This window comes from Garra rufa, chromosome 14 (assembly GCF_049309525.1).
Source record: "Garra rufa chromosome 14, GarRuf1.0, whole genome shotgun sequence".
Classification (NCBI taxonomy): Eukaryota; Metazoa; Chordata; class Actinopteri; order Cypriniformes; family Cyprinidae; genus Garra; species Garra rufa.
Genome location: NC_133374.1, coordinates 19,482,535 through 19,503,096, shown reverse-complemented (window position 1 = coordinate 19,503,096; position 20,562 = coordinate 19,482,535). Strand labels below are relative to the sequence as shown.

The 20,562-nt window shown below is 42.3% G+C and overlaps 1 protein-coding gene across 1 annotated transcript; it reads right to left on the bottom strand.

Annotated features, from left to right (window-relative positions):
* ccdc92ba (coiled-coil domain containing 92Ba) lies at positions 1-20,512 on the bottom strand. The gene is made up of 4 exons (XM_073818162.1): positions 20,133-20,512; positions 16,845-16,977; positions 14,744-14,791; positions 1-3,595 (listed from the first exon to the last, which is right to left on the bottom strand). The coding sequence occupies exons 1-4, from the start codon at positions 20,142-20,144 to the stop codon at positions 2,904-2,906; spliced, it is 885 nt and encodes a 294-aa protein (XP_073674263.1). The 5' UTR covers positions 20,145-20,512; the 3' UTR covers positions 1-2,903.
* Positions 20,513-20,562: the final 50 nt, after the last annotated feature.

The following is a 20,562-nucleotide window of genomic DNA, read 5'->3' as shown; positions in this document are numbered from 1 at the left end:
GTCCGGAACAGAGAGCGCGGTCACCGCCGCGTCAGGAACAGCGAGAGCGGTCACCGCCGCGTCAGGAACAGCGAGAGCGGTCACCGCCGCGTCAGGAACAGTGAGAGCGGTCGTCGCCACCTCCTCTGCAAAGCAGGGGCGCTTCCGCGCCGTCTCGGCACTGCGGGTGTCCATCGCCGCCAGGCAGGCGTAGATGAACTCGAACCGAGCTGCCGACGCCGCCTCAAAGGACATCCCCTCAGTGTCCGGAACCGAGCAGGTGGTTGCTGCCCCCTCAAAAAAAATTCTCCCCGCTGGACCCATCATGGATGTCTGCATTCTGTCACGGTGAGAAGGAAGGGTCTGGGTCCAGGTGCAGGGAAAGGGTTTTTAATTAAACAATAAACAAACAAAACCAAAAAGCCAACACGGCACAGAACTAAACTCGAACACAAAATAACAAAATCAAGAACAAGATCTAAAGGCCAGGGAATCAAGAACACAAACGAACATCAAAAACACAAGACAATGCAGACATGAAGCAGGAGTGAGAAATGAGAGTTCTTATACAAAAGTCCAAATGGTGAACAGCTGTGAGTGAATCAGTGTTAATGACAAAACAGACGTGAAGAATCAGGAGTGCAGTGCAAACAGCGACCTCAGGTGGCTGAGGGAAACCCCACAGCCCCGAACATGACAAAATGCTAATCAGCAATTTATAATTACACGATAGGATGCGTTAACTATAACATCTGCGTCATTTATCGAATTTAAAAACAGAGACGGATTATTTAAAATGCGTTCAAGCCTTTCATTTCCTTTCTTCACATTACCCTCAGTAACGGAGGCGAAGTAAAGACAAATGTAAACATTTACAGCGCTCTCTTTAGGAAGAACAATGAGAGATTTCTGTAAGCCGGTGAAATACTTAAAAAGATAATCTGATATTGATAGATAGTGATTAATAAAGTTGGTCTGTTGGTATTACGAGAGCAGAATAAAGAGAAACGGCGAAGTATACGCGACTGCACTGCAAGTTCATTACATATTAGCCTAGGCTACTTATGTAGCTGAATGCATAGAGAGTGTTTTCAAGGCGCATCATCAATTGGCCACATTGGCGCCACTAAACCAAACGATATTTTGCTGATTATTGCTGCTGAAAATGGCCAATTATTGTCATGTTTTGGGCTGTACTAATCGGTCGGACCAAGAAAAATCTACTACTATATCTACTACTATAGTACTATAGACTGCCAAATGTAAAAACAAATCAAGAGTGCAAAACGTTTGTGGTTGGCCAAACGCAGTATTTCCAGGGCAAGAATCTTGACAACATTTGTCTTTGTTCTTATCATACGGTCAGGTAAGTGAAATATAAGGCTAATATCTTAATTAATACTGCTTGTACGTGTCTTTACCACCTATTACATTTAGTTTGTCAAAATATTGCGCCCTTTCCTGCTTACTAAGTCATTCTCTATATGGTTTAGCAGCTTCCACACATATTTTCTGTGGTTTAGACAGCATAAATGAGCAGAACAACGTATTCATGCAATCCATGCTGAATGCGTATAATGAAAATGCATTTGCGTTTCCATTAAAGGTGATTAGAATTACTCTTACATCGCCTCAAACTGCCGTCTTTGATGTATTAAAACTTTCTTTTTATGTGTTCATGTGTGATCCAATCAGGATGTGATCACAACGCAAATGAATTGAGGTCTAATACCGTCTACACTACTTGATTTTAGTAAATTTTCTGCTCGCCAACACATCAAAAATCGTAATTATTTCGTACAATCTGGTTAATCGCCAACAAAAGTTCAAAATCTGAGGTAAATCTGAATTCTTGAATTTTCAAATACACAATCTGAAAAGTCTGCAGATGTAGAAGAGATGTAAAGCTGAATAAGTTTACGTTAAAAAATTCATCCAATTTTTGGGTATGAATGATTTTTCTTGTGACTTTTTTTCTCTTGTGCCATTTTATGTCACAATACAGGACAAAAGATCAGTTGCTACGTCAATTTCATTGCGACATTAAAGTCCCCATGAAATCAAAATTGACGTTTTTTGGCTTTTAGTGGATGGCACATAGTGCAAATTCAGACAGTGTAAATTTGCAAAAAAAAAGTCTGGTTTCGACACATAACAACAGAATGCTCCGGTCCAGAGACACGATTGCACGAAGTGGATCATATGCGCGAGTCAACGCAGACCATATCGGAACATATTTGAATTCTACACAGAATGCTATATTTTATAGTGATATGGATGAGATTGTGGCTGTCATACGCTGTCAAAAATGCGGCTTTACTGAGCTCAGCGCCTCTGGTCCAAGCTGTGAAATAAATGCTATTGGCTAATTAAAAAAAGGGGGGCGAGGCTGCTTGATATGTCCCGCCCTATCTTAAAATGACGTCAAAACATGAAATAACACTGCGTGTTTCAAAGCATTTCAGTGGATCTTTAAATATCTTCTTATCTATACCTGTCTGCAACTCCAAGTAGTATGTAAAAGTAATATATAGTAAGAAAAGAACCTCAGTTAATATTTGTGCGGCACAAATATCAGTGTGAAAGCTGTAACCTGTTAATATAGCCAGTGAAGAAACTAAACGCCGCAGATGCAGGAAGCATAAAACAGGCCTTATGAAGCACTTCATGTTCGTGTATCGAGTCCCTCAGGGTCTTTACAGCAACATAAACACGAGTCGATTTTGGTTCAACAAGAACGTAAGCAAAAATTTCTCCCCGGTCTAATAATCACTGCATGTGCAAACTGTAAAAAAAGCAAACCGTATTGCAAATATAAACTTTTCTGTCACTGTCATAATGCAAAGGTTCTCCCAAGGGGGCTCAAGGTGCAATTCAGGTTTAGATATCATAAAAACAAGCAGGTCGAACTGTAAAAGAAACACTCATTCAGCGTTGTTCTCTGTGGTGGATGCAGTGGTCGCAGTGGCTTTAGCTACTGTTGTTGCCAGTCTGCTTACAGAAGCTCCCTGATCCAGCTCTTCAGACTCCTCCCCCTCCGCCTCCTGCAGGGCGTGTCTATGTGGTGGGTGGAGCCGTGCTCTGTGTCTGTAGGGGTAGAGGAAGAGGGCGGGGTCAGGCATGGCCATAGGCTCCTCGGGACCCGTCACCCTCTCGCGTGGCACGCACTCCCTGGCACGTTCGGTACGGAGGTGTGACGACGGCCGGCTCGAGCTCCTTCGTTTGGGTTTGACCGTAGTCGGGCTGCTGGCGCTGGCCTGAGGCGAAGGGTGGACGGGAGGCTTTTCCGCACCGGGCTGAGCTGGCCTCCTGCGTTGCTGCTGCTTCTGCTGCTGGAGTTTCTGCTTGGCTGAATGCAGCTGGAAGGACAGGTACGCAGCCGCTTCCGTCTGCTTCTGCAGCTCGGTGTTGAGCACAGTGGTCCTGTGACTACGCTGTTTTAATTCCTCCAGGAAACGGCGCTCCTTTTCCTTCAGACTGGCACGGAGAGCACCCACCAGGACGGATTTCTGACTCAGCTCCCATCGCAGATCACCCTGGATCTGCTGCTGCTCCTCCAGATGCTCCTCCACCTCCCGACAACGGGCTTCCAGCTGCTCCTCTTCCTCCTTCACGTCTGGAACACATATAGAATGAAAACATTTACTGTAATAAAACATGATTCAGTAAGATTAAAAAATGACATAGTATATACTTCGGTGAGAATATGCTAGTCTCATAAGAACCAGGTTTTGTTCACAGCAAAGGAAAACCAGTCTTCTCTTTGCTTATATCAAAATCCTCCAAAATGTTTCTTTACAAATCCTCGTTTTCTAATTCGTGTTTTGTTTTGCTCTCTCCTCTGTGCTTTGTCACATGTGTGCGTCAGTTAGTGGAAACTAGAGATTGTGGTTTATAAAGTTTATAAAGTCTTACATAAACGAATCGATTCATTTCAGAAGGCCTTTACTAACCCCCGGAGCCATGTGGAGCACTTTTCATTAGAGACGGATGCCTTTTTTTTTGAGTTTCATATCTCAACACCTGTTCATTACCGTTATAAAGCTGGGAAGAGCCAGGATGTTTTTTTAATATAACTCCAATTGTATTTGTTTGAAAAAAGAAAGTCATATACACCTAGGATGGTTTGAGGGTGAGTAAATCATGGAGTAATTTTCATTTTTGGCTGAATTATCCCTTTAAGTAAGGGAATCAAACCCCCCTCTAATTCACATCTAGAGTTACCCCATGTTTTACATACAGCCTAAACAAAAACCAGAGAAAGTAAAGACCCAGAAGCTAAACACCACACTCTCCTACTGTACAAATGAGTATATGATCTCATGTATGATCCACCTTGTGATATGAAACAGCCATGACTAATATGAACAAGCCCCTCGGTACAAAATCAGATTTAGCCGTAAAAGCAAATTTCAAACTAATCTGCGATCTAAAAGGTAAGTGGATGTGGGAGAGGAAAGTAGACAAAAGGCTCTTCTGTGCCCAATGATTACAGACTCACTGAGCAAATCCAAATCAACTAATCTCAACTCGGGTCTGGCTACTGGCAGTGTGTGCCATCTGTTCAGGGTTATCAGACACATTAAATGTCTAGGACAAGACCTCCCTGAGCTTGCTTGACTACCGTGCCCACAAAGCATAAAGCAAAGGTGAAGTAAATTGCTGGCACACAACAAAAAAATAACATAAAAAATAAAAATACTTGTATTATTCTTACTAGAAACTCACTTTGGAAAAAGGTGTCTGCTGATTGAATATATATAAATATACAGTTGAAATCAAAAGTTTACATACACCTTGCAGAATCTGCAAAATGTTAATTATTTTAACAAAATATGAGGAATCATACAAAATGCATGTTATTTTTATTTTAGTACTGACCTGAATAAGAAATTTAACATAAAAGATGTTTACATATAGTCACAAGAGAAAATAATAGTTGACCCTGTTCAAACGTTTACATACACTTGATTCTTAATACTGTGTTGTTACCTGAATGATCCACGGCTGTGTTTTTTTTTGTTTAGTGATAGTTGTTCACAAGTCCCTTGTTTGTCCTGAACAGTTAAACTGCCTGCTGTTCTTCAGAAAAATCCTTCCGGTCTCACAATTTCTTAGGTTTTTCAGCCTTTTTTTGTGTTTGATCCCTTTCTATGACTGTATGATTTTGATATCTTTTCACACTGAGGACAACTGAGGCACTCATATGCAACCATTACAGAAGCTTCAAACGCTCACCAATGCATCAGAAGGAAAAAACATGCATTAAGAGCTGGGGGTGAAAACTTTTTGAATTTGAAGATCAGGGTCAATTTACTTATTTTGTCTTCCGGGAAACATGTAAGTATCTTTTGTAGCTTCTAAAGGCCAGTACTGAATTAAAACAAATATGATATTTAGGCAAAATACGAAAAATGTACACAATCTTCATTCTGTTCAAAAGTTTACACCCCCAGCTCTTAATGCACTGTTTTTCCTTCTGAAGCATCAGTGAGTGTTTGAACCTTCTGTAATAGTTGCATATGAGTCCCTCAGTTGCCCTCAGTGTAAAAAGATGGATCTCAAAATTATACAGTCATTGTTGGAAAGGGTTTAAATACACAAAAATGCTGAGAAACCAAAGAATCTGTGGGACCTGAAGGATTTTTTTGAAGAACAACGGGCAAAAAATACGGCTGTGGATCGTTCAGGCAACAACACAGTGTTAAGAAGTGTATGTAAACTTTTGAACATATAATAAACTATTAGAAATTCAACTACTTTTTTTTTGGACTATATTTAATCGTCCCTTGTGTAAAATATCTTATTCAGGTCAGTACTAAATAAAAAATAACATGCATTTAGTTTGATCTCTCTTATTTTGGTAAAATAATTAACATTTTGCAGATTCTGCAAGGAATGTATGTAAATATGGAAGAGCAGTTGGCGTATAACATGTCGTTTAACTACAATCAAACAAATGAAAGATAAAACATGTATTTTCCAGTTGAAGGCGTCTTTGCACTCACATTAATGTAATGTCTTTCAGATAAATGACAGGCTAAGTAGCCTGAAAATGAGTTACGGGAATCTGTGTCAGACGTTCTACACCTGATCCACATGAACTTGATGACCTCGTGCTGTGAGCTCAACATCTCTCCCTCATTTCTTTCTCGCTTGCTTTTTACATTTTATTCCAGAACACAGTTCTGTCTATCAATTTGTCCAGAATGTCCTGATTTCACAGCCAGCCAATCAGTCTCACCCAGTGTGTCCAGACTGAGATGAGCTCATGACGTGACTATGGAAAACGCTGTGTTATCCGATCCCTAAATCTGATCTCTCCACTGTTCCTCATTGAGTTCACTCTTTGCTGCCTCTGACCCTTTAATAGAATGTGTAATGAAACCGAAATGTCGACAACAATCAGTCGACAAAGGGATTTGTGCACATAAAAAGCTATAGACATCAAAAAATGATGAGTATTGTTCATTTAATACTCATTTCACTAGTTCGCTTTTGCATATAATAAACAGCGTAAAAGTTAAGCGTGTTTGGCATGCTGTCCGGGAGAGGGCTCCGAGCTCGGTAGTTATTCCCGAGCCCGGGGCACTCCCCCTGCCCAGGGAGAGGGGTCCGAGCTCGGCCTTTGGCCCGAACCCAATAGCGCTCCCCCCTGGCTGGAGGTGAGGAGAAAATAAACAGGGGGGGTGGGAGGGATGCTGGAATCAGAGATAGCTGAAGGTAGGACTGCTTGGTTATTTAAAGGGACTGTAGTAATGGGATAGGGAGAGTGATTGGATAGGGAGTGATTGCTGATGATGAATTGGCCGTGTTAATTATCTGCGCGAGCTCCTCCTGAAATTTGTTAATGAAACATCACTTCACTAGTTCGCTTTTGCATATAATAAACAGCGTAAAAGTTAAGCGTGTTTGGCATGCTGTCCGGGAGAGGGCTCCGAGCTCGGTAGTTATTCCCGAGCCCGGGGCACTCCCCCTGCCCAGGGAGAGGGGTCCGAGCTCGGCCTTTGGCCCGAACCCAATAGCGCTCCCCCAAAGTGCAAAATAACTGCAGGACAGCAGCCAGGTGGCCCCCCAAAAAGCTTAACTTGAGCTGGAGGGATGCTGGACGATTAGCGGCGGGGAAGCGCGGGAGGAGCTGCTGCGGGCACTGCTAGGGAAGGAAAAGCAAAGAGAACCTTATGTGGGGTGGCATTTAGGGGAATGAAGAATGGCGTTTTCTTGGGGGTGGGTACTGCTGTGGCGTAGGGGAAACATGCTAGGTGCTCTAGGATGTGTGGGCTTTGCTGCGCTAAAGGGGACTGAGCGGGGGCTGCCGCGTGAAAGGGGGAATAAGCGGGGCGCTCTAGACAGAGCGGGCATTGTTGCGGCATGGGGAAATAAGCAGGGCGTTCTAGTGTGAGCGGGCATTGCTGCGTGAAAGGGGGAATAAGCGGGGCGCTCTAGTCAGAGCGGGCATTGTTGCGGCATGGGGAAATAAGCGGGGCGCTCTAGTCAGAGCGGGCATTGCTGCAGCGTGGGAAAGTAAGCAGGGGCTGCGGCGAGAGCGGGCATTGCAGTGCGTGCGGGCACTGCTGTGGCATGGGGGAATAAGCGGGGCGCTCTAGCAAGAGCGGGCATTGCTGCGGCATGGGGGAATAAGCGGGGCGCTCTAGCGAGAGCGGGCAATGCAGCGGCGTGGGGAAACGAGCAGGGGCTGCGGTGAGAGCGGGCATTGCAGTGCGTAAAGGGAATGAGCGGGGCGTTTTAGAATGAGCAGGCGTTGCTGCGGCATGGGGGGAGCGAGCGGGGTGGCTTTAGCATGAGCGGGCGTTGCTGTTCTGTAAGGGGAATAAGCGGGGGCTTGAACAGGAGCCATGCGATGTTGAGCGTGATGGGAAAAGCGGGGCGAGCACTGCTGTGCGTAAGGGGGGCTCCAGCGGGGGCGTGCATTGCTGCGCGTATAGGGGGATAAGCGGGGGCTTGAACAGGAGCCATGCGATGTTGAGCGTGACGGGAAAAGCGGGGCGAGCACTGCTGTGCGTAAGGGGGGCTCCAGCGGGGGCGTGCATTGCTGCGCGTATAGGGGATAAGCGGGGGCTTGAACAGGAGCCATGCGATGTTGAGCGTGACGGGAAAAGCGGGGCGAGCACTGTTGTGCGTAAGGGGGGCTCCAGCGGGGGCGCGCATTGCTGCGCGTAGGGGAATAAGCTGGGGTTTTAACGAAGGCAGGATGTCCCAAGGAAAAGGGACGCAGAGGGGGTGGTTGAAGCGGCTAGAGATGGCGTGGACGGGGGTGGGCTGGCGGTAGAACGGGTTGGCCGATTAGGGTTTGGTGTGTTTCCCTGATAAAAGAGCGATCTGCTCGAATGTAGCTCTTGAAAGCTTCAGATGACCAGTGGCCGAGCGCTTGGATCTGCTGTTGGTAGAGACCTTTGTTGGGCGGCTGTAGTTGCTGCGCCTATGCGAAATGAATGGCTGGAGAAGTTATCGGCTGGGGTACCAGAGAGAAGCAAGACAGACTTCAGGTGCTTTTGGAACCAGAAGCGTGTGGCAGGGCGGTTGGCATCATCAGTAAAGAGGGGTCAGAGGGGAGGGAGGATTGGGATTTCCTGTGGCAAAGGAAGGCTAGGAGGGTTTGGAATGGTTGGAGGGGAGTTTGGAGGTTAAAAATATAAATGAAATGGCCCTTCTTTATTTGGTCTGTCTTGCTTTGTTTAATAAAGTAAGAGATGGTATCGCCGTCTAGCACGGTTAGGTCGGAGATGGTGGGGTGAATGGCTGGGTTAAAACTGGATGTAATGGCGGGCTCAGAGCATCTGAGGAAACCGAAAAAAGCCAGGATGAACATGGCGTCCAGTGTGCGGGCAGTGTGGATGGAATGGTAGCCTTTGCGGAGGGAGGAGATGCATTTGGTCAAAATATTTAAAGTGATAGGTTGTCTGGGGTCTGGGCGGTTGGGCTGGGTTTTTTTGGATGCCTTTGATGAGAAGGGAGGTCTGGGAATTAGCTATATGAGGGGAAGGCGAGCTGTGAAACAGTTTATGAAAAAACTGAATACCGCTAAGGTATGCTTTGATGGAGCTAGCTTGGAGGTTTTTATGGGAATTGAGGTGGGAGATAAATGAGGTGACAGTGAGCAGGGAAAAAATCGGGGAAAGGTAAGCTGTAGGCGGCGTGGAAAGTTTTAAAGCCTTTCCACGCTGTAAGGTAGGATTGGAGAGTCCTGAGGGAGACTGCTTGGAGAATGGAGTCGATGGATGCTTCGAGAAGAGGCCTTAGGGGGAGGGTTATGGGAATATCAGTTCTGAATAAGGAGGGACTGGGGTTGGGAGCGGGTCCGCTTCTGGAGCCAGCGATCTGAATTTCTGAAAAACAAAACGAGAGAGAGAGTCAGCGATTTGATTCTTTGACCCGGGGATGTGTTTTGCAGTTATGATAAATTGGTCACGAGCTGAAATCCAAATCAAACATCTGAGCAAAGGCATGAGTACGGGGGAGTGGGAACGGCCTTTGTTAATGCAGTGAACGGTAGCTGCGTTGTCGTATTGGACGACGATGCTGGTGGCGGACCATTCTTTGCCCCATAGGGAAGCTGCGGCCACTAATGGGTAAAGCTCAAATAGTACTGAGGATGATAGCTGGAGGGGTAAATTTGCCAACTCTGGGGGCCAGGTAGAAGCGAACCAGCGGCCCCGGAGGAAACCTCCAAAGCCGACGGAGAGGGCGGCGTCGGTATATAATTCGATATCAATTGGGGAAGAAACCAAATTGCTGTAAAAGAACGATAGCTGTTCCACTGTTTAAGGAAGGAAATCCATAAGCTGAGCTCTTTGCGGCAAGAATCAGTTATGGAAATGCGGTCCTCAAGGGCGTGGGCGGAGGAGGAGAGGGAGATAAAGGGGCGGCCTTGTGGGATGATGCGCATCGCGGTATTTAGATGACCCAGAATGGATAGCAGCTCGCGTTTTGTACAGCTACAGTTTGTTAACAAAGTGGAAGCTACTAGAATTGTTCTGTCAATCTTTTCTTTGGGCAGGGAAGCCAGGAATTTTTGGGAATCTAAATTGATGCCCAAAAATTCGATGGAAGTGCTAGGACCCTCAGTTTTGTCTTGGGCGAGGGGAATCCCGAGCTCTGAGAAAAGCTTTGGGATGTCAAGAGGTGTGCGGCTGGGACGGAATCTGGGGGTGAGATGATTAAGAAATCGTCTAAAAGATGAATCAGATAGGGTAAACTGTAATTGTTGGAGAGGATCCAGCAAATTGCCTCCGACGGCGTGTCGAAGATTTTTTGGATTGCTTTTGCAACCAAATGTGAGGCGGACGGCGAAATAGAATTAGTTTTTCCAGCAAATGCCAAATAAGTGCCAGAAATCTGGGTGGATGGGCATAACTTTGAAAGCAGAAGTAATATCGACTTTGGCCAACCAAGCGCCGCGACCTGCTTTTTTAAATCAAGGTAGTGGCTTGGTCGACGTCGTGATAGTGAAGAGAAAACTCTTCGAGTGGAATGAGGCTGTTAATGCTAGGGAATGGGGAATTATGCGGAGATAAAAGATCAATTATAAGGCGTTTTTTGCCTGAGAATTTTCTGGTGGCAACGCTGATGGGGCTGACTCGATAGATGCTAAAGGGAGGAACAGAAAAGGGGCCTATCATGAAATTTGAGTCTATTTCTTTTTAATTAGGCCGTCCACTATTTCGGGTTCGGTGAGAGCGGAGTGGAGATTTGGGCAGATGAGGTTTTGGGAGGGGAGGCTCAGGACGCCGGGGTGGAATCCATGTGTGAGACCTGCTAGTATCTGGGTCCTGATGGAGTTGGAAACTGGGGGAGGTTCCTGCGCTAAAGCGTTTGGCGGGGCTGGAAGGGGTGTGGCTGAGGCCAATGAGAAGGGAGGACGGGCCTGAGGAGGAGGGAAAGTGGCTACCGGGACCGGTAGTGGCGGTAAACCTGAGCTGCGGCCGTCTCCTGGGACGGAAAAGAAGGGGGGAAAGAGAGGGGGAATGGCGTGCGCGGAGCCTGCGAGGGTAGAGGCATGCTCATGCTGGGGACGGCTCCTGGGGCGGAGGAAACAGAAGGGAAGAGAGGGGGAATGGGGAGCGCCGGTGCTTGTGGCATGAGCGGGGGAATGCTCGTGCTATGAGCGGAAGGCGGTGCTGCGGGCCATGAGAAGGGGAGAGAAAGGAGGGGCAAGGGTTGCGGACGGGAATCGGCTGCTGGAGTGGGCGAGCTCGTGCTGCTGCGGCGGCTTGTGGAGGCGATGGCCGGCTCTCTGACAGCATGAGCAGCGAGCTCCCGCTTCGAGGATCGAGCGGGATGGGTGTGGCTGGAGACTGCGGTGTCCGGGGTGTGGCCCAAGCTCGGTGACGGCCTTCTGCTGCGTCCTGACGTGGAGTAGGGGGCTCTGCGGCCCGAGCACGCTCTGCCTGAGGCCCTTGCAGAGCTCGGCTACGGTCCATTTTCCCTTGGCTGGGGCGCAGGAGAAGGCTGAAGCGTAAGAAGACGCTGGGGAAGATGCCCGACGTCTGGAAGATGGTGGAGACGGCGTAAGCTGGCGTCTCGGAGCAGTGTTGTTTTTTGACAACCATCTTAGATTTAGTCTTATGGACTAAAATGCTTGTTAGTTTTAGTCCAATTTTAGTTGACGAAAGCCAAAAAGGTTTTAGTCTAGTTTTAGTCTAAAAAGGGGAAAAAGTCTTTTAACGAATTAATGTAGGTCGGTAAGTATTTTGCTGTTGGGTAGTGTCACTTGTAAGTTCTGAAAATAGCAGATATAGTTCAACACAATGTGAGCTTCCGGATCGACTATTTTCACCAATAATTGCAATAAGGAATGTTTTAAAACATAAAAGACAAACAAGGATGGAATGCTAAAACGGCTTGCCATACTAGTATGGCAAAGAGTATTTAATGCTAAAACGGCTTGCCATAGCGGCATCAAAACGTTTAAGGTTTTGATTGGCATGCACAATAAGCAGAAATGTCATGCATTTTAAACGTCTGACGGACCACCCGTCTCATCAACGAAAACTCACGCACGTCTCGTCATGTTTTAGTCATCAACGAGCCATTTTTATCTCGTCATCGTCATGAAAAGTGGCGTCAACGAAATGATTTCGCCATCGTTGACTAAAACAACACTGCTCGGAGTGCGAGCAGCAGCGGTGCGTGAGGGCCTGCGGCCCCGTGATGCAGCGGCGGGCTCGATTAGTGGATCCTGCGGAGCGCTGGTGGCCTGAGCGGCGACCTGGATGAAGGCTGGATGAGCTGCAGGTTTGTCTGTATCAGAGGAATAATCCTCGGAGGACGAGTGAATCTCGGACATGTTGCGGCGATTGGGAGTGCCAATGCTGGAATCAGAGATAGCTGAAGGTAGGACTGCTTGGTTATTTAAAGGGACTGTAGTAATGGGATAGGGAGAGTGATTGGATAGGGAGTGATTGCTGATGATGAATTGGCCGTGTTAATTATCTGCGCGAGCTCCTCCTGAAATTTGTTAATGAAACATCACATTGTGCAAGCAATGTGCTTGTAAATTATGAAATCATTTCCAAACAGTGTTTGTTCCTCAAGGCTTCTTTGAAGATTAGACTAACACATCCAAAACATGCTGATGTTTGATCTCAGATGAATAATCATTCACAGCAAAGAAGTATTACATTGTAAACAGGCTTCTGTAGTCACGACGCAGCATGAGTTAACACACCCTGTTTCTATTTTTAAGAGCTATTTCTAATATTCTATTTCTAATACTGTGTCTTAAAGGGATAGTTTACCCAAAAATGAAAATTCTGTCATTAATTACCCTCATGTCGTTCCAAACGCATACAACCTTCGTTCACCTTTGTAATATAAATTAAGATATTTTTGATGAAATCCGACAGCTTTCAACACAAACTGACACATTCAAGGCCCAGAAAGGTAGTAAGGACATTGTTAAAATAGTCCATGTGACATCAACCTTATTTTATGAAGCTAAGAGAATACTTTTTGTCCGCATGTCCTTACTACCTTTCTTCCTTGAATGTAGCAGCAGCGTTACTGTCTTAGTTTTCTATATATTAAATGATAGTGTACATTATGTTCATATTGTAGTTGTCACAGGGAAGGTCAGAGGCGTACGGATCCATTTGCAGCATTTATTGAAACAAACAAACACAAAGGGGCAGGCAGAAATCGTGGTCAAACACAGGCAGAAGGTCGGGGCTGGCAGCGAGAATCAAACACGGGAGGGAGTCCAGGAATCAAACACACGGGAAAACAAACACGGGAAGAAACGCTCAGAATTACGACCATTAGGAACAATAAGACTTCGCAAGGTGGCTGTGTGTGTGTGAAGCTTAAAGGTCCACTGAAATGCCTTGAAACACGCAGCGTTATTCTATGCGTTTACGTGCTTTTAACTGAAACAAAAACATATCGCCCAGCCACGCCCACTTATTTTGAATAGCCAATAGCGTTCCATTTCTATCTGCTCGGTAATGTTGAGCTCGGTAAAGCCGCATTTGTAAGCTTATGACCGCCACAGACTAATAAATTACCCCACAAATTCAATATGAAACTTGCTAAAACGAAATAGTGATCATTATCATGCTGAGGCTGTGTAGTTTAATACATGCCGACCGCACATATGAGCGCTTATGATCTGCTCCGCGTCTCTGTGTAGGGGGCGGGACACTACGGACTCTAGAGAGCATTTGATTGGACAGAACGTTTGATGAGAAACTGAAGTGCACGGTGATATCATCCAAATCCTTGATTCATATTGGCGGAAGTGACGAGACTGTAAGTTTTGAATGCCCATATCTTGTAAACGCGAATTTTGTCGTTGTTTTGAAGCACACTAGACTATAGATAATCTTAAGGCTAATATATTCATACTAAAAGCCAAAAAACTTTAATTTTGATTTCAGGGGGACTTTAAATGCAGTCAGTGTGATAAGGTGCAGCTGTGAGCGGTAATCAGTGCAGTGAGAAACAAGGAGCAGGTGAATGCAGTGATTAGTGCAGTGGCTTGTGGGGAATGAAGTCCATAAAGGGTAGTGCAAGAGTTAATGATGACAAGACGACCAATACGTGACAGTAGTAACTGGTTACTTAATTAGTAAATAATTTGTCATTTGCACAAATAGATTTTAAAACTTTTAAAGCTCTGATTTTAATTTAAAACTCTCTATTTTCAGTAGCCTATTCTCAGTTTTCTTGTGCTATTCCTCTCTGTCTCCTTGCCCAACTTTGTCTCAGCAAAAAACAAGCTGTAATTGGACACCCCCACTGCAGAGGAAAACGCAGGCAGGATCAATTTGTGGGAGGATGAGGCTGTGTCGGCTGGAGGAGAGAGGGATGACCTGCAGTATGGAGAGGAGTCGTCTCCTGCTTAACAATGAGTTGGCTCTTAATGTGCGACTGGCTTGTGTTTAAGATAAATTATCATTACAATCATAATCACACGGTCATTAAAAAACATTAACCTCAAATCGAATCGCTTGAATTTAGTGGATTATATGGAATTTTAACAACAAAAGAAGTGTCGAGTAGATCATTTTGATGTATTATGACTCTATATGATATTTTCATGCTTGCCAAAGTTTTTCAAATGTGATCCAATAACAAATATTAATATGTAACTGTATATAACCTAGATACTAGATGCTGATGTATTAAATAGACCAACTGCTGTTGTTCGTCTGTCTGTGTACAGCTAAACAGCAGTGCTAAAAATACAAAAACTCAGCTTACAAATACATGAAATAACATTTTTTTGGACGAGAACCGAGCTCACCTGCTTCACTCTTGCCTGGGGGCTTTATGTTGAGTTCCTGTGTGAGTTCTGTAAGTAATAGACAGAAACACTGTTATTTCTCAGCTTGTTTGTTGAAACATTTTGAAAATGATACATTGCAGAAGTAGTATAGCTTATGCTATACAGTTGAGGTCAAAAGTTTACATACCCCTTGCAGAATCTGCAAAATGTTAAATATTTTACCAAAATAAAAGGGATCATACAAAATGCATGTTATTTTTTATTTAGTACTGATCTGAACAAGATCTTTGTGTGAATAAGATATCTCTTTTTTGTCCTAAACAGTTAAACTGCCTGCTGTTCTTTAGAAAAATCCTTCAGGTTACACAAATTTAGGTTTTTCAGTATTTTTGTGCGTATTTGAACCCTTTCCAACAATGACTGTATAATTTTGAGATCCATCTTTTCACACTGAGGACAACTGAGGGACTCATATGCAACTATTATAGAAGGTTCAAACGCTCACTGATGCTTCAGAAGGAAACTGAGCTGGGGGGTGAAAACTTTTGAACAGAATGAAGATGTGTACACTTTACTTATTTTGCCTAAATCTCATTTATCAAATATCATACAGAAGATACTTCCCAGAAGACAAAATAACATAAATTTACCCTGATATTCAAAGAATTTGTGGAACCTGAAAGATTTTTCGGAAAAACAGCAGGCCGTTTAACTGTTCAGGCCAAACAAGGGCCTCATGAACAACTATCACTAAACAAACAAAAAACACAGCTGTGGATCTTTCAGTTAACAACACAGTATTAAGAATCAAGTGTATGTAAACTTTTGAGCAGGGTCATTTTTATAAATTCAACTATTATTTTCTCTTGTGGACTATATGTAAACGTCTTTTATGTGAAATATCTTATTCATGTAAGTACTAAATAAAAAAATAACATGCATTTGACCTCAACTGTAAGTTCTAAATTAGTATTAGTATTGGTTTTGCATTATATGATTCAACTAAATGTTCAGTGGCCTACATTTGACTAATTTATTTCATTTGGACATGCGTCAGATTATTGAGGTAAAAGCAGTAGTAAAATACTGAAGGAAAAGCAGAAGTAAAATAAAGCAATAATAAAGCCAATTAATTTTAATTAAACAATAATATTCACCTTACTGTTCAAAAGTTGAGAAGTGATAGTAAATGTATTTATAACGTTTCAAAAAAATTCATCATTTTTTTTCTATTCATCAAAGAATCACAAAAAAATCATCATGGTTTCCACAAAAACAGTAAGCAGAACAACTGTTTTCAACACTGATAATAATACCAAATCATCAATGATGCTAAAAATGCAGCTTTGAAATCACAGGAATAAATTACATTTTAAAATATATTCAAATAGAAAACAATTATTTTAAATAGTAAAAATATTTCGTTTTGTGGATTAAATAAATGCTGGCTTGGTGAGCAGAAGAGACTTCTTGTAAAAATGTAAACATTAAAAATCTTACTGTTTAAAACAGATGTTTTAATTGTTAAATTGTAACAATATTCTACAAAATAACTATTTTTACAAAATTTTGACAAAATATATGTTTAAAGAATCGTACTGTCCCCAAACTTTTCAACAGTAGCATATATATCAAATGGTTGCGAAAGAAAAACTGATTTCCTGTGGTGCAGATACTGAGAAGTCTTTAGGATGATAGGTTGCTCTACAGGGCAGAAGAGCAAAAAGATGAATATGCAGTGTGCTGGTTTTTCTGCCCTAGCTGGCTCAGCACATTTCCAGCAATGTTCAGGTAGAAAGGCCATGCCCTATATTACTGAGAGGGAAAACACAAACCCTGCACTGACAGGAAGCTATTGACCCGTGGTTCTCTCTGTGCAGCCTGTGCCATCAAAGAGAGCAACGTAACCCTGTTCTTCTCTGTACAGGATCTGTGCATCTAGGGCACGGCAACACAATTAGATCGTGTGCCAATATTATTTTTGGAACGGCATTGAATTAGACGTGATTTATGATAAATGAAATGTTGCAAATTTAATTATGCATGTTGTTTCATGTGTGTACAACAACTCAAAATTAAATTGACGTGGCTGTACTGTGGGAATGCTCATGATACGCACCTGTACAGCGTTTCTGGAGGGACAGGATTTCCAGATGTAGTCCATGCAGCAAAGACAGCTGCTCCTGTCTAAGGAACACAATGCTCCTCTCCACACTCTCCACCTGCCGCTCCAGTGAGACCACCGGTGACCCCTTTATCAAATGAAAAACAGGGATATTTAATAAACAAAATATCAGCATTCCAAAAGTCAAGATATTTAGTAGTTACACGCCGTTTTATCAGAGCATCAGTGTTTTCTTACGGGCCAATAAGTACATATCACTACAGTTTCCAACAGAAATGTCCACTAATTGGCTTTTTCTCCCTGGAACAGATGAATGTATATATGTAACGTTTCATGTGACGTTGGTTTTGTACGTATCACCACAGTTCTGACTTGAAATGTCCGTTGAGTGGCGCTATAACTTTAATGCTCTGTGACGTTTTAAAATAAAGTACCATCTGCACTACACCTCAACCTACCTGATAGTATGAACAAAAGCGAATGTGACGTAAAAATGCAATCGCAAGAATGCCATTTTGGCTTGTTTTTCAATCTTTCAGCTCTTTCATGAAGAGTCGTGTTTTTCATGGGATTCGTACCCAAAGATTTCGCATCCGGAATTCCGTGCCGACTGAGCTACCGAGCAAGTTTGTTATATCCGGAAAGCGAAACATATGGAGCTGTTATTATAACTGTGTAGGAAAACGATTACAAGTGGTCATGTGTTTACCGCCTCTAGTGGTCATGTCTATTGAAACCTGCAGTGATATGTACTTATTGGTACGTATTCACGAAAATGTTCCCACAGGTATGTTTTCGTCATGAGATCAGGTAGCGAATTTGCTCTTTTCCGTCAACAAGTATCTGAAAATCTCCAAGAAAACACAACAGTGTTTTTTTTTTTTTAGTTTTTAAGCGAATCTAGTGAGTCAATGATTCAGTTACCAATTCATAAAAAGTCACTTGCTTCATTTCTGAATGAATCAGTCGTTTGAACGAATCAATTGAATGAATGATTCAGTGATAAAATCATTGACTTACCGCCACCTACTGACAGTTTCTGTTTAATTTTTAAAGTATAATTTCAGTTAAACCTTTTTTTTATTTCTATATTCTAATTTTATATTTAAAACATTAATCTCTACATATATTTATGAATTTACCTGTACTTCTGAGCCTCATTAAACATCTGAAAATACACCTACATGCCCCTTTTGTGTTGTTCTGTGCCACCTCTGTAGAACAACTTAATTTTGTTAATACTGATTTGATTTCATATTATTCGTAATTCATTCTTCTGTTTTTCCCCCCAGAACAGATGAACGTACGTATGGTACATTTTATTAAAGACTTTATATATAGGAAGACTGTGCACACCTATTACTTGTGAATGGGAGAAAGTACAACACCCAATATGGCAAATAAGCCCCACCTTCTAAATCAAAGAACCAATCGTTGATTAGCAAAGTCATCATGTCACTCCAGCTGCTGTTAGAAGCTCTGATTCCTATGCTTTGGCTGGTCTAGCGTCAAAACGGTATTTGAACATAAGAAGCAAGCTTTATGAGACTGTTGTTCTCAAATTTCATTGGTGTTTTCAAATATGAAATTTAATCGTAAGCTTAGTGAACCATTTTGGAATTTAATGTTTTCCCAAACAAAGAGGGGATTAACTCAATGAATGATTCAGTGATAAAATCAATGACTTGCTACCACCTACTGGCAGTTTTAGTTTCATTTCAGTATAATTAAAGTTATTTAAATATTTCTATCCACCCTTTTCCTGAGTAACCAATAAGCGGCGCAAAAAATGTTATGCGACGGGGTAAAAATGTTATGAATTTAAAATGAATTTAAACTTTTTTTTAACATAACTAAATATAAAAATGTGAGCAGGTTTAACATTATATTATCGACACTCAAAATATGTTAATTTGACTAGAAAAACCAAAGACCGGAAATGTTAAGCACTGTTCCAGTCGGGTGAGACTTCCGCTTTAAAAAAAGGTGGATATTAAAAATTTTATATTAAAGACATTAATCTCAACATTAATTTTATGAATTTAACTGCACTCATGCCACTTCTGAAAATACACCCACAAGCCACTTTTGTATTATCTGTGCCACCTCTGTAGTACAACTTAATTTTGTTAATACGGATTTGATTTGATATGTTTGGTAAATTATTCTTATTGTACTTGTTCTTAATCTATTGTTTTAATTAAAAATGTTCACATGATTTAATAAAATTACAAAAATGCCATTACAAAGGTAAAAAAAAATGCCCCTGTAAATCACTTTAAGGAGTCAATATCACCCTGTAATCGGACGGCAAATCAGAATCAGAATTTTTGATTATTGATCAGAAGGTGCATCAATTTCTTTTTGGACTGTGCTCCTCAATTTTTTACATTTTAAAGTGCTCCTAAAAAGTAGAGCCTTGTCTATAGTACAGTCTTCTCATTGGGATACCAGTTTGGTCCATGATTTTTAGCAGCAGTTCGGTTGAAATATACACTGGGGGCTAATATATTAATGTGGGCTTGGGGCAAAACGGCAACAAAAAACCCTGAAATGTAAAAATTATCGTTATTTATTTATTTTGCAGTACCTAATTATACATCCTAATAATCCTAATATGTTATTTTAGGTCTAAGTCAGTCATACAAATGGTCACATAAACTGTGAGTTGATGTTAATTTCATTTTATAGGTAACTTATTACTCATTTGAGAATTTATTTTAATAAATTCTTTAAATGTAAGTATTCTACATCAAAGGTCAAATAAAAATCAAAGAAAATGCACCTCAATAAAGTGAATTTTTGAGTAGTTATCTCTTTATCTGATCTGACCCAATAAAATGACTCGTTGGTGTGACCTAGTCACGTTCATTCATTCGTAATAAATAATATTATTGACCAGTTATTTTGGTTGTTAAACACATTTTAGATAGATTAACGTAATTAATTGTAACAAATATTAATTTTCTCACCTAATATCATTTATAAAATAAATGTTATTATTTTTATTGATAATTCGAACATTTGGTTTTGACGTGATCTTAAGTGACAAGATGTTAAACAAAACTTCAAAGCGGTATTGTGCATATACTAAACACTCACAGATGTGTAAAGACTAAAGACCCACAATTCATGCTAGCAGACACATTATGTAATACTAGGCTACTACAGCCTACTGAAAAACATTTAATCGTTAATAAGCTCCCGGTTAGTCACTCTTTCCCATATACATGACCATAGACGCCTTTGATAACACTGCGCATAATATTCACCAGCACTCACCGTATTTTCCATTAGCTCGGCTTATATTAGTATCCAACAGATGAGGCGTTATAATGAAGAGAATGAACGTGCTCCTTCACTTCCACATCTCTGCCCTTCAAAGAACCGACCCATGAACATATAGGATGACGACATCTTTAAAAAAGATCAATACGCATCTCAAAGGAGGACTTAAAGACGGATCTGTCCCAGAATAACGGCAGAGGTTTCGCGAGAAAGACGAAATTTCAACCCTTCGTTGTCTTGGCCAACGTGCGATTGCTGTATCCCACAATGTCACGATCGATTAAAGTGATCCCGACGTTTAGCTGGCACAAGCGTGCTCGTGTGTCCTGCGTCTGCTGCACGGCATCATCCTCATCATCGCGATGACAGGCAGCAGGAAGCGGCTCCTTCAGTACCAGGGCAATGATGCAACTGATGAAGGAAA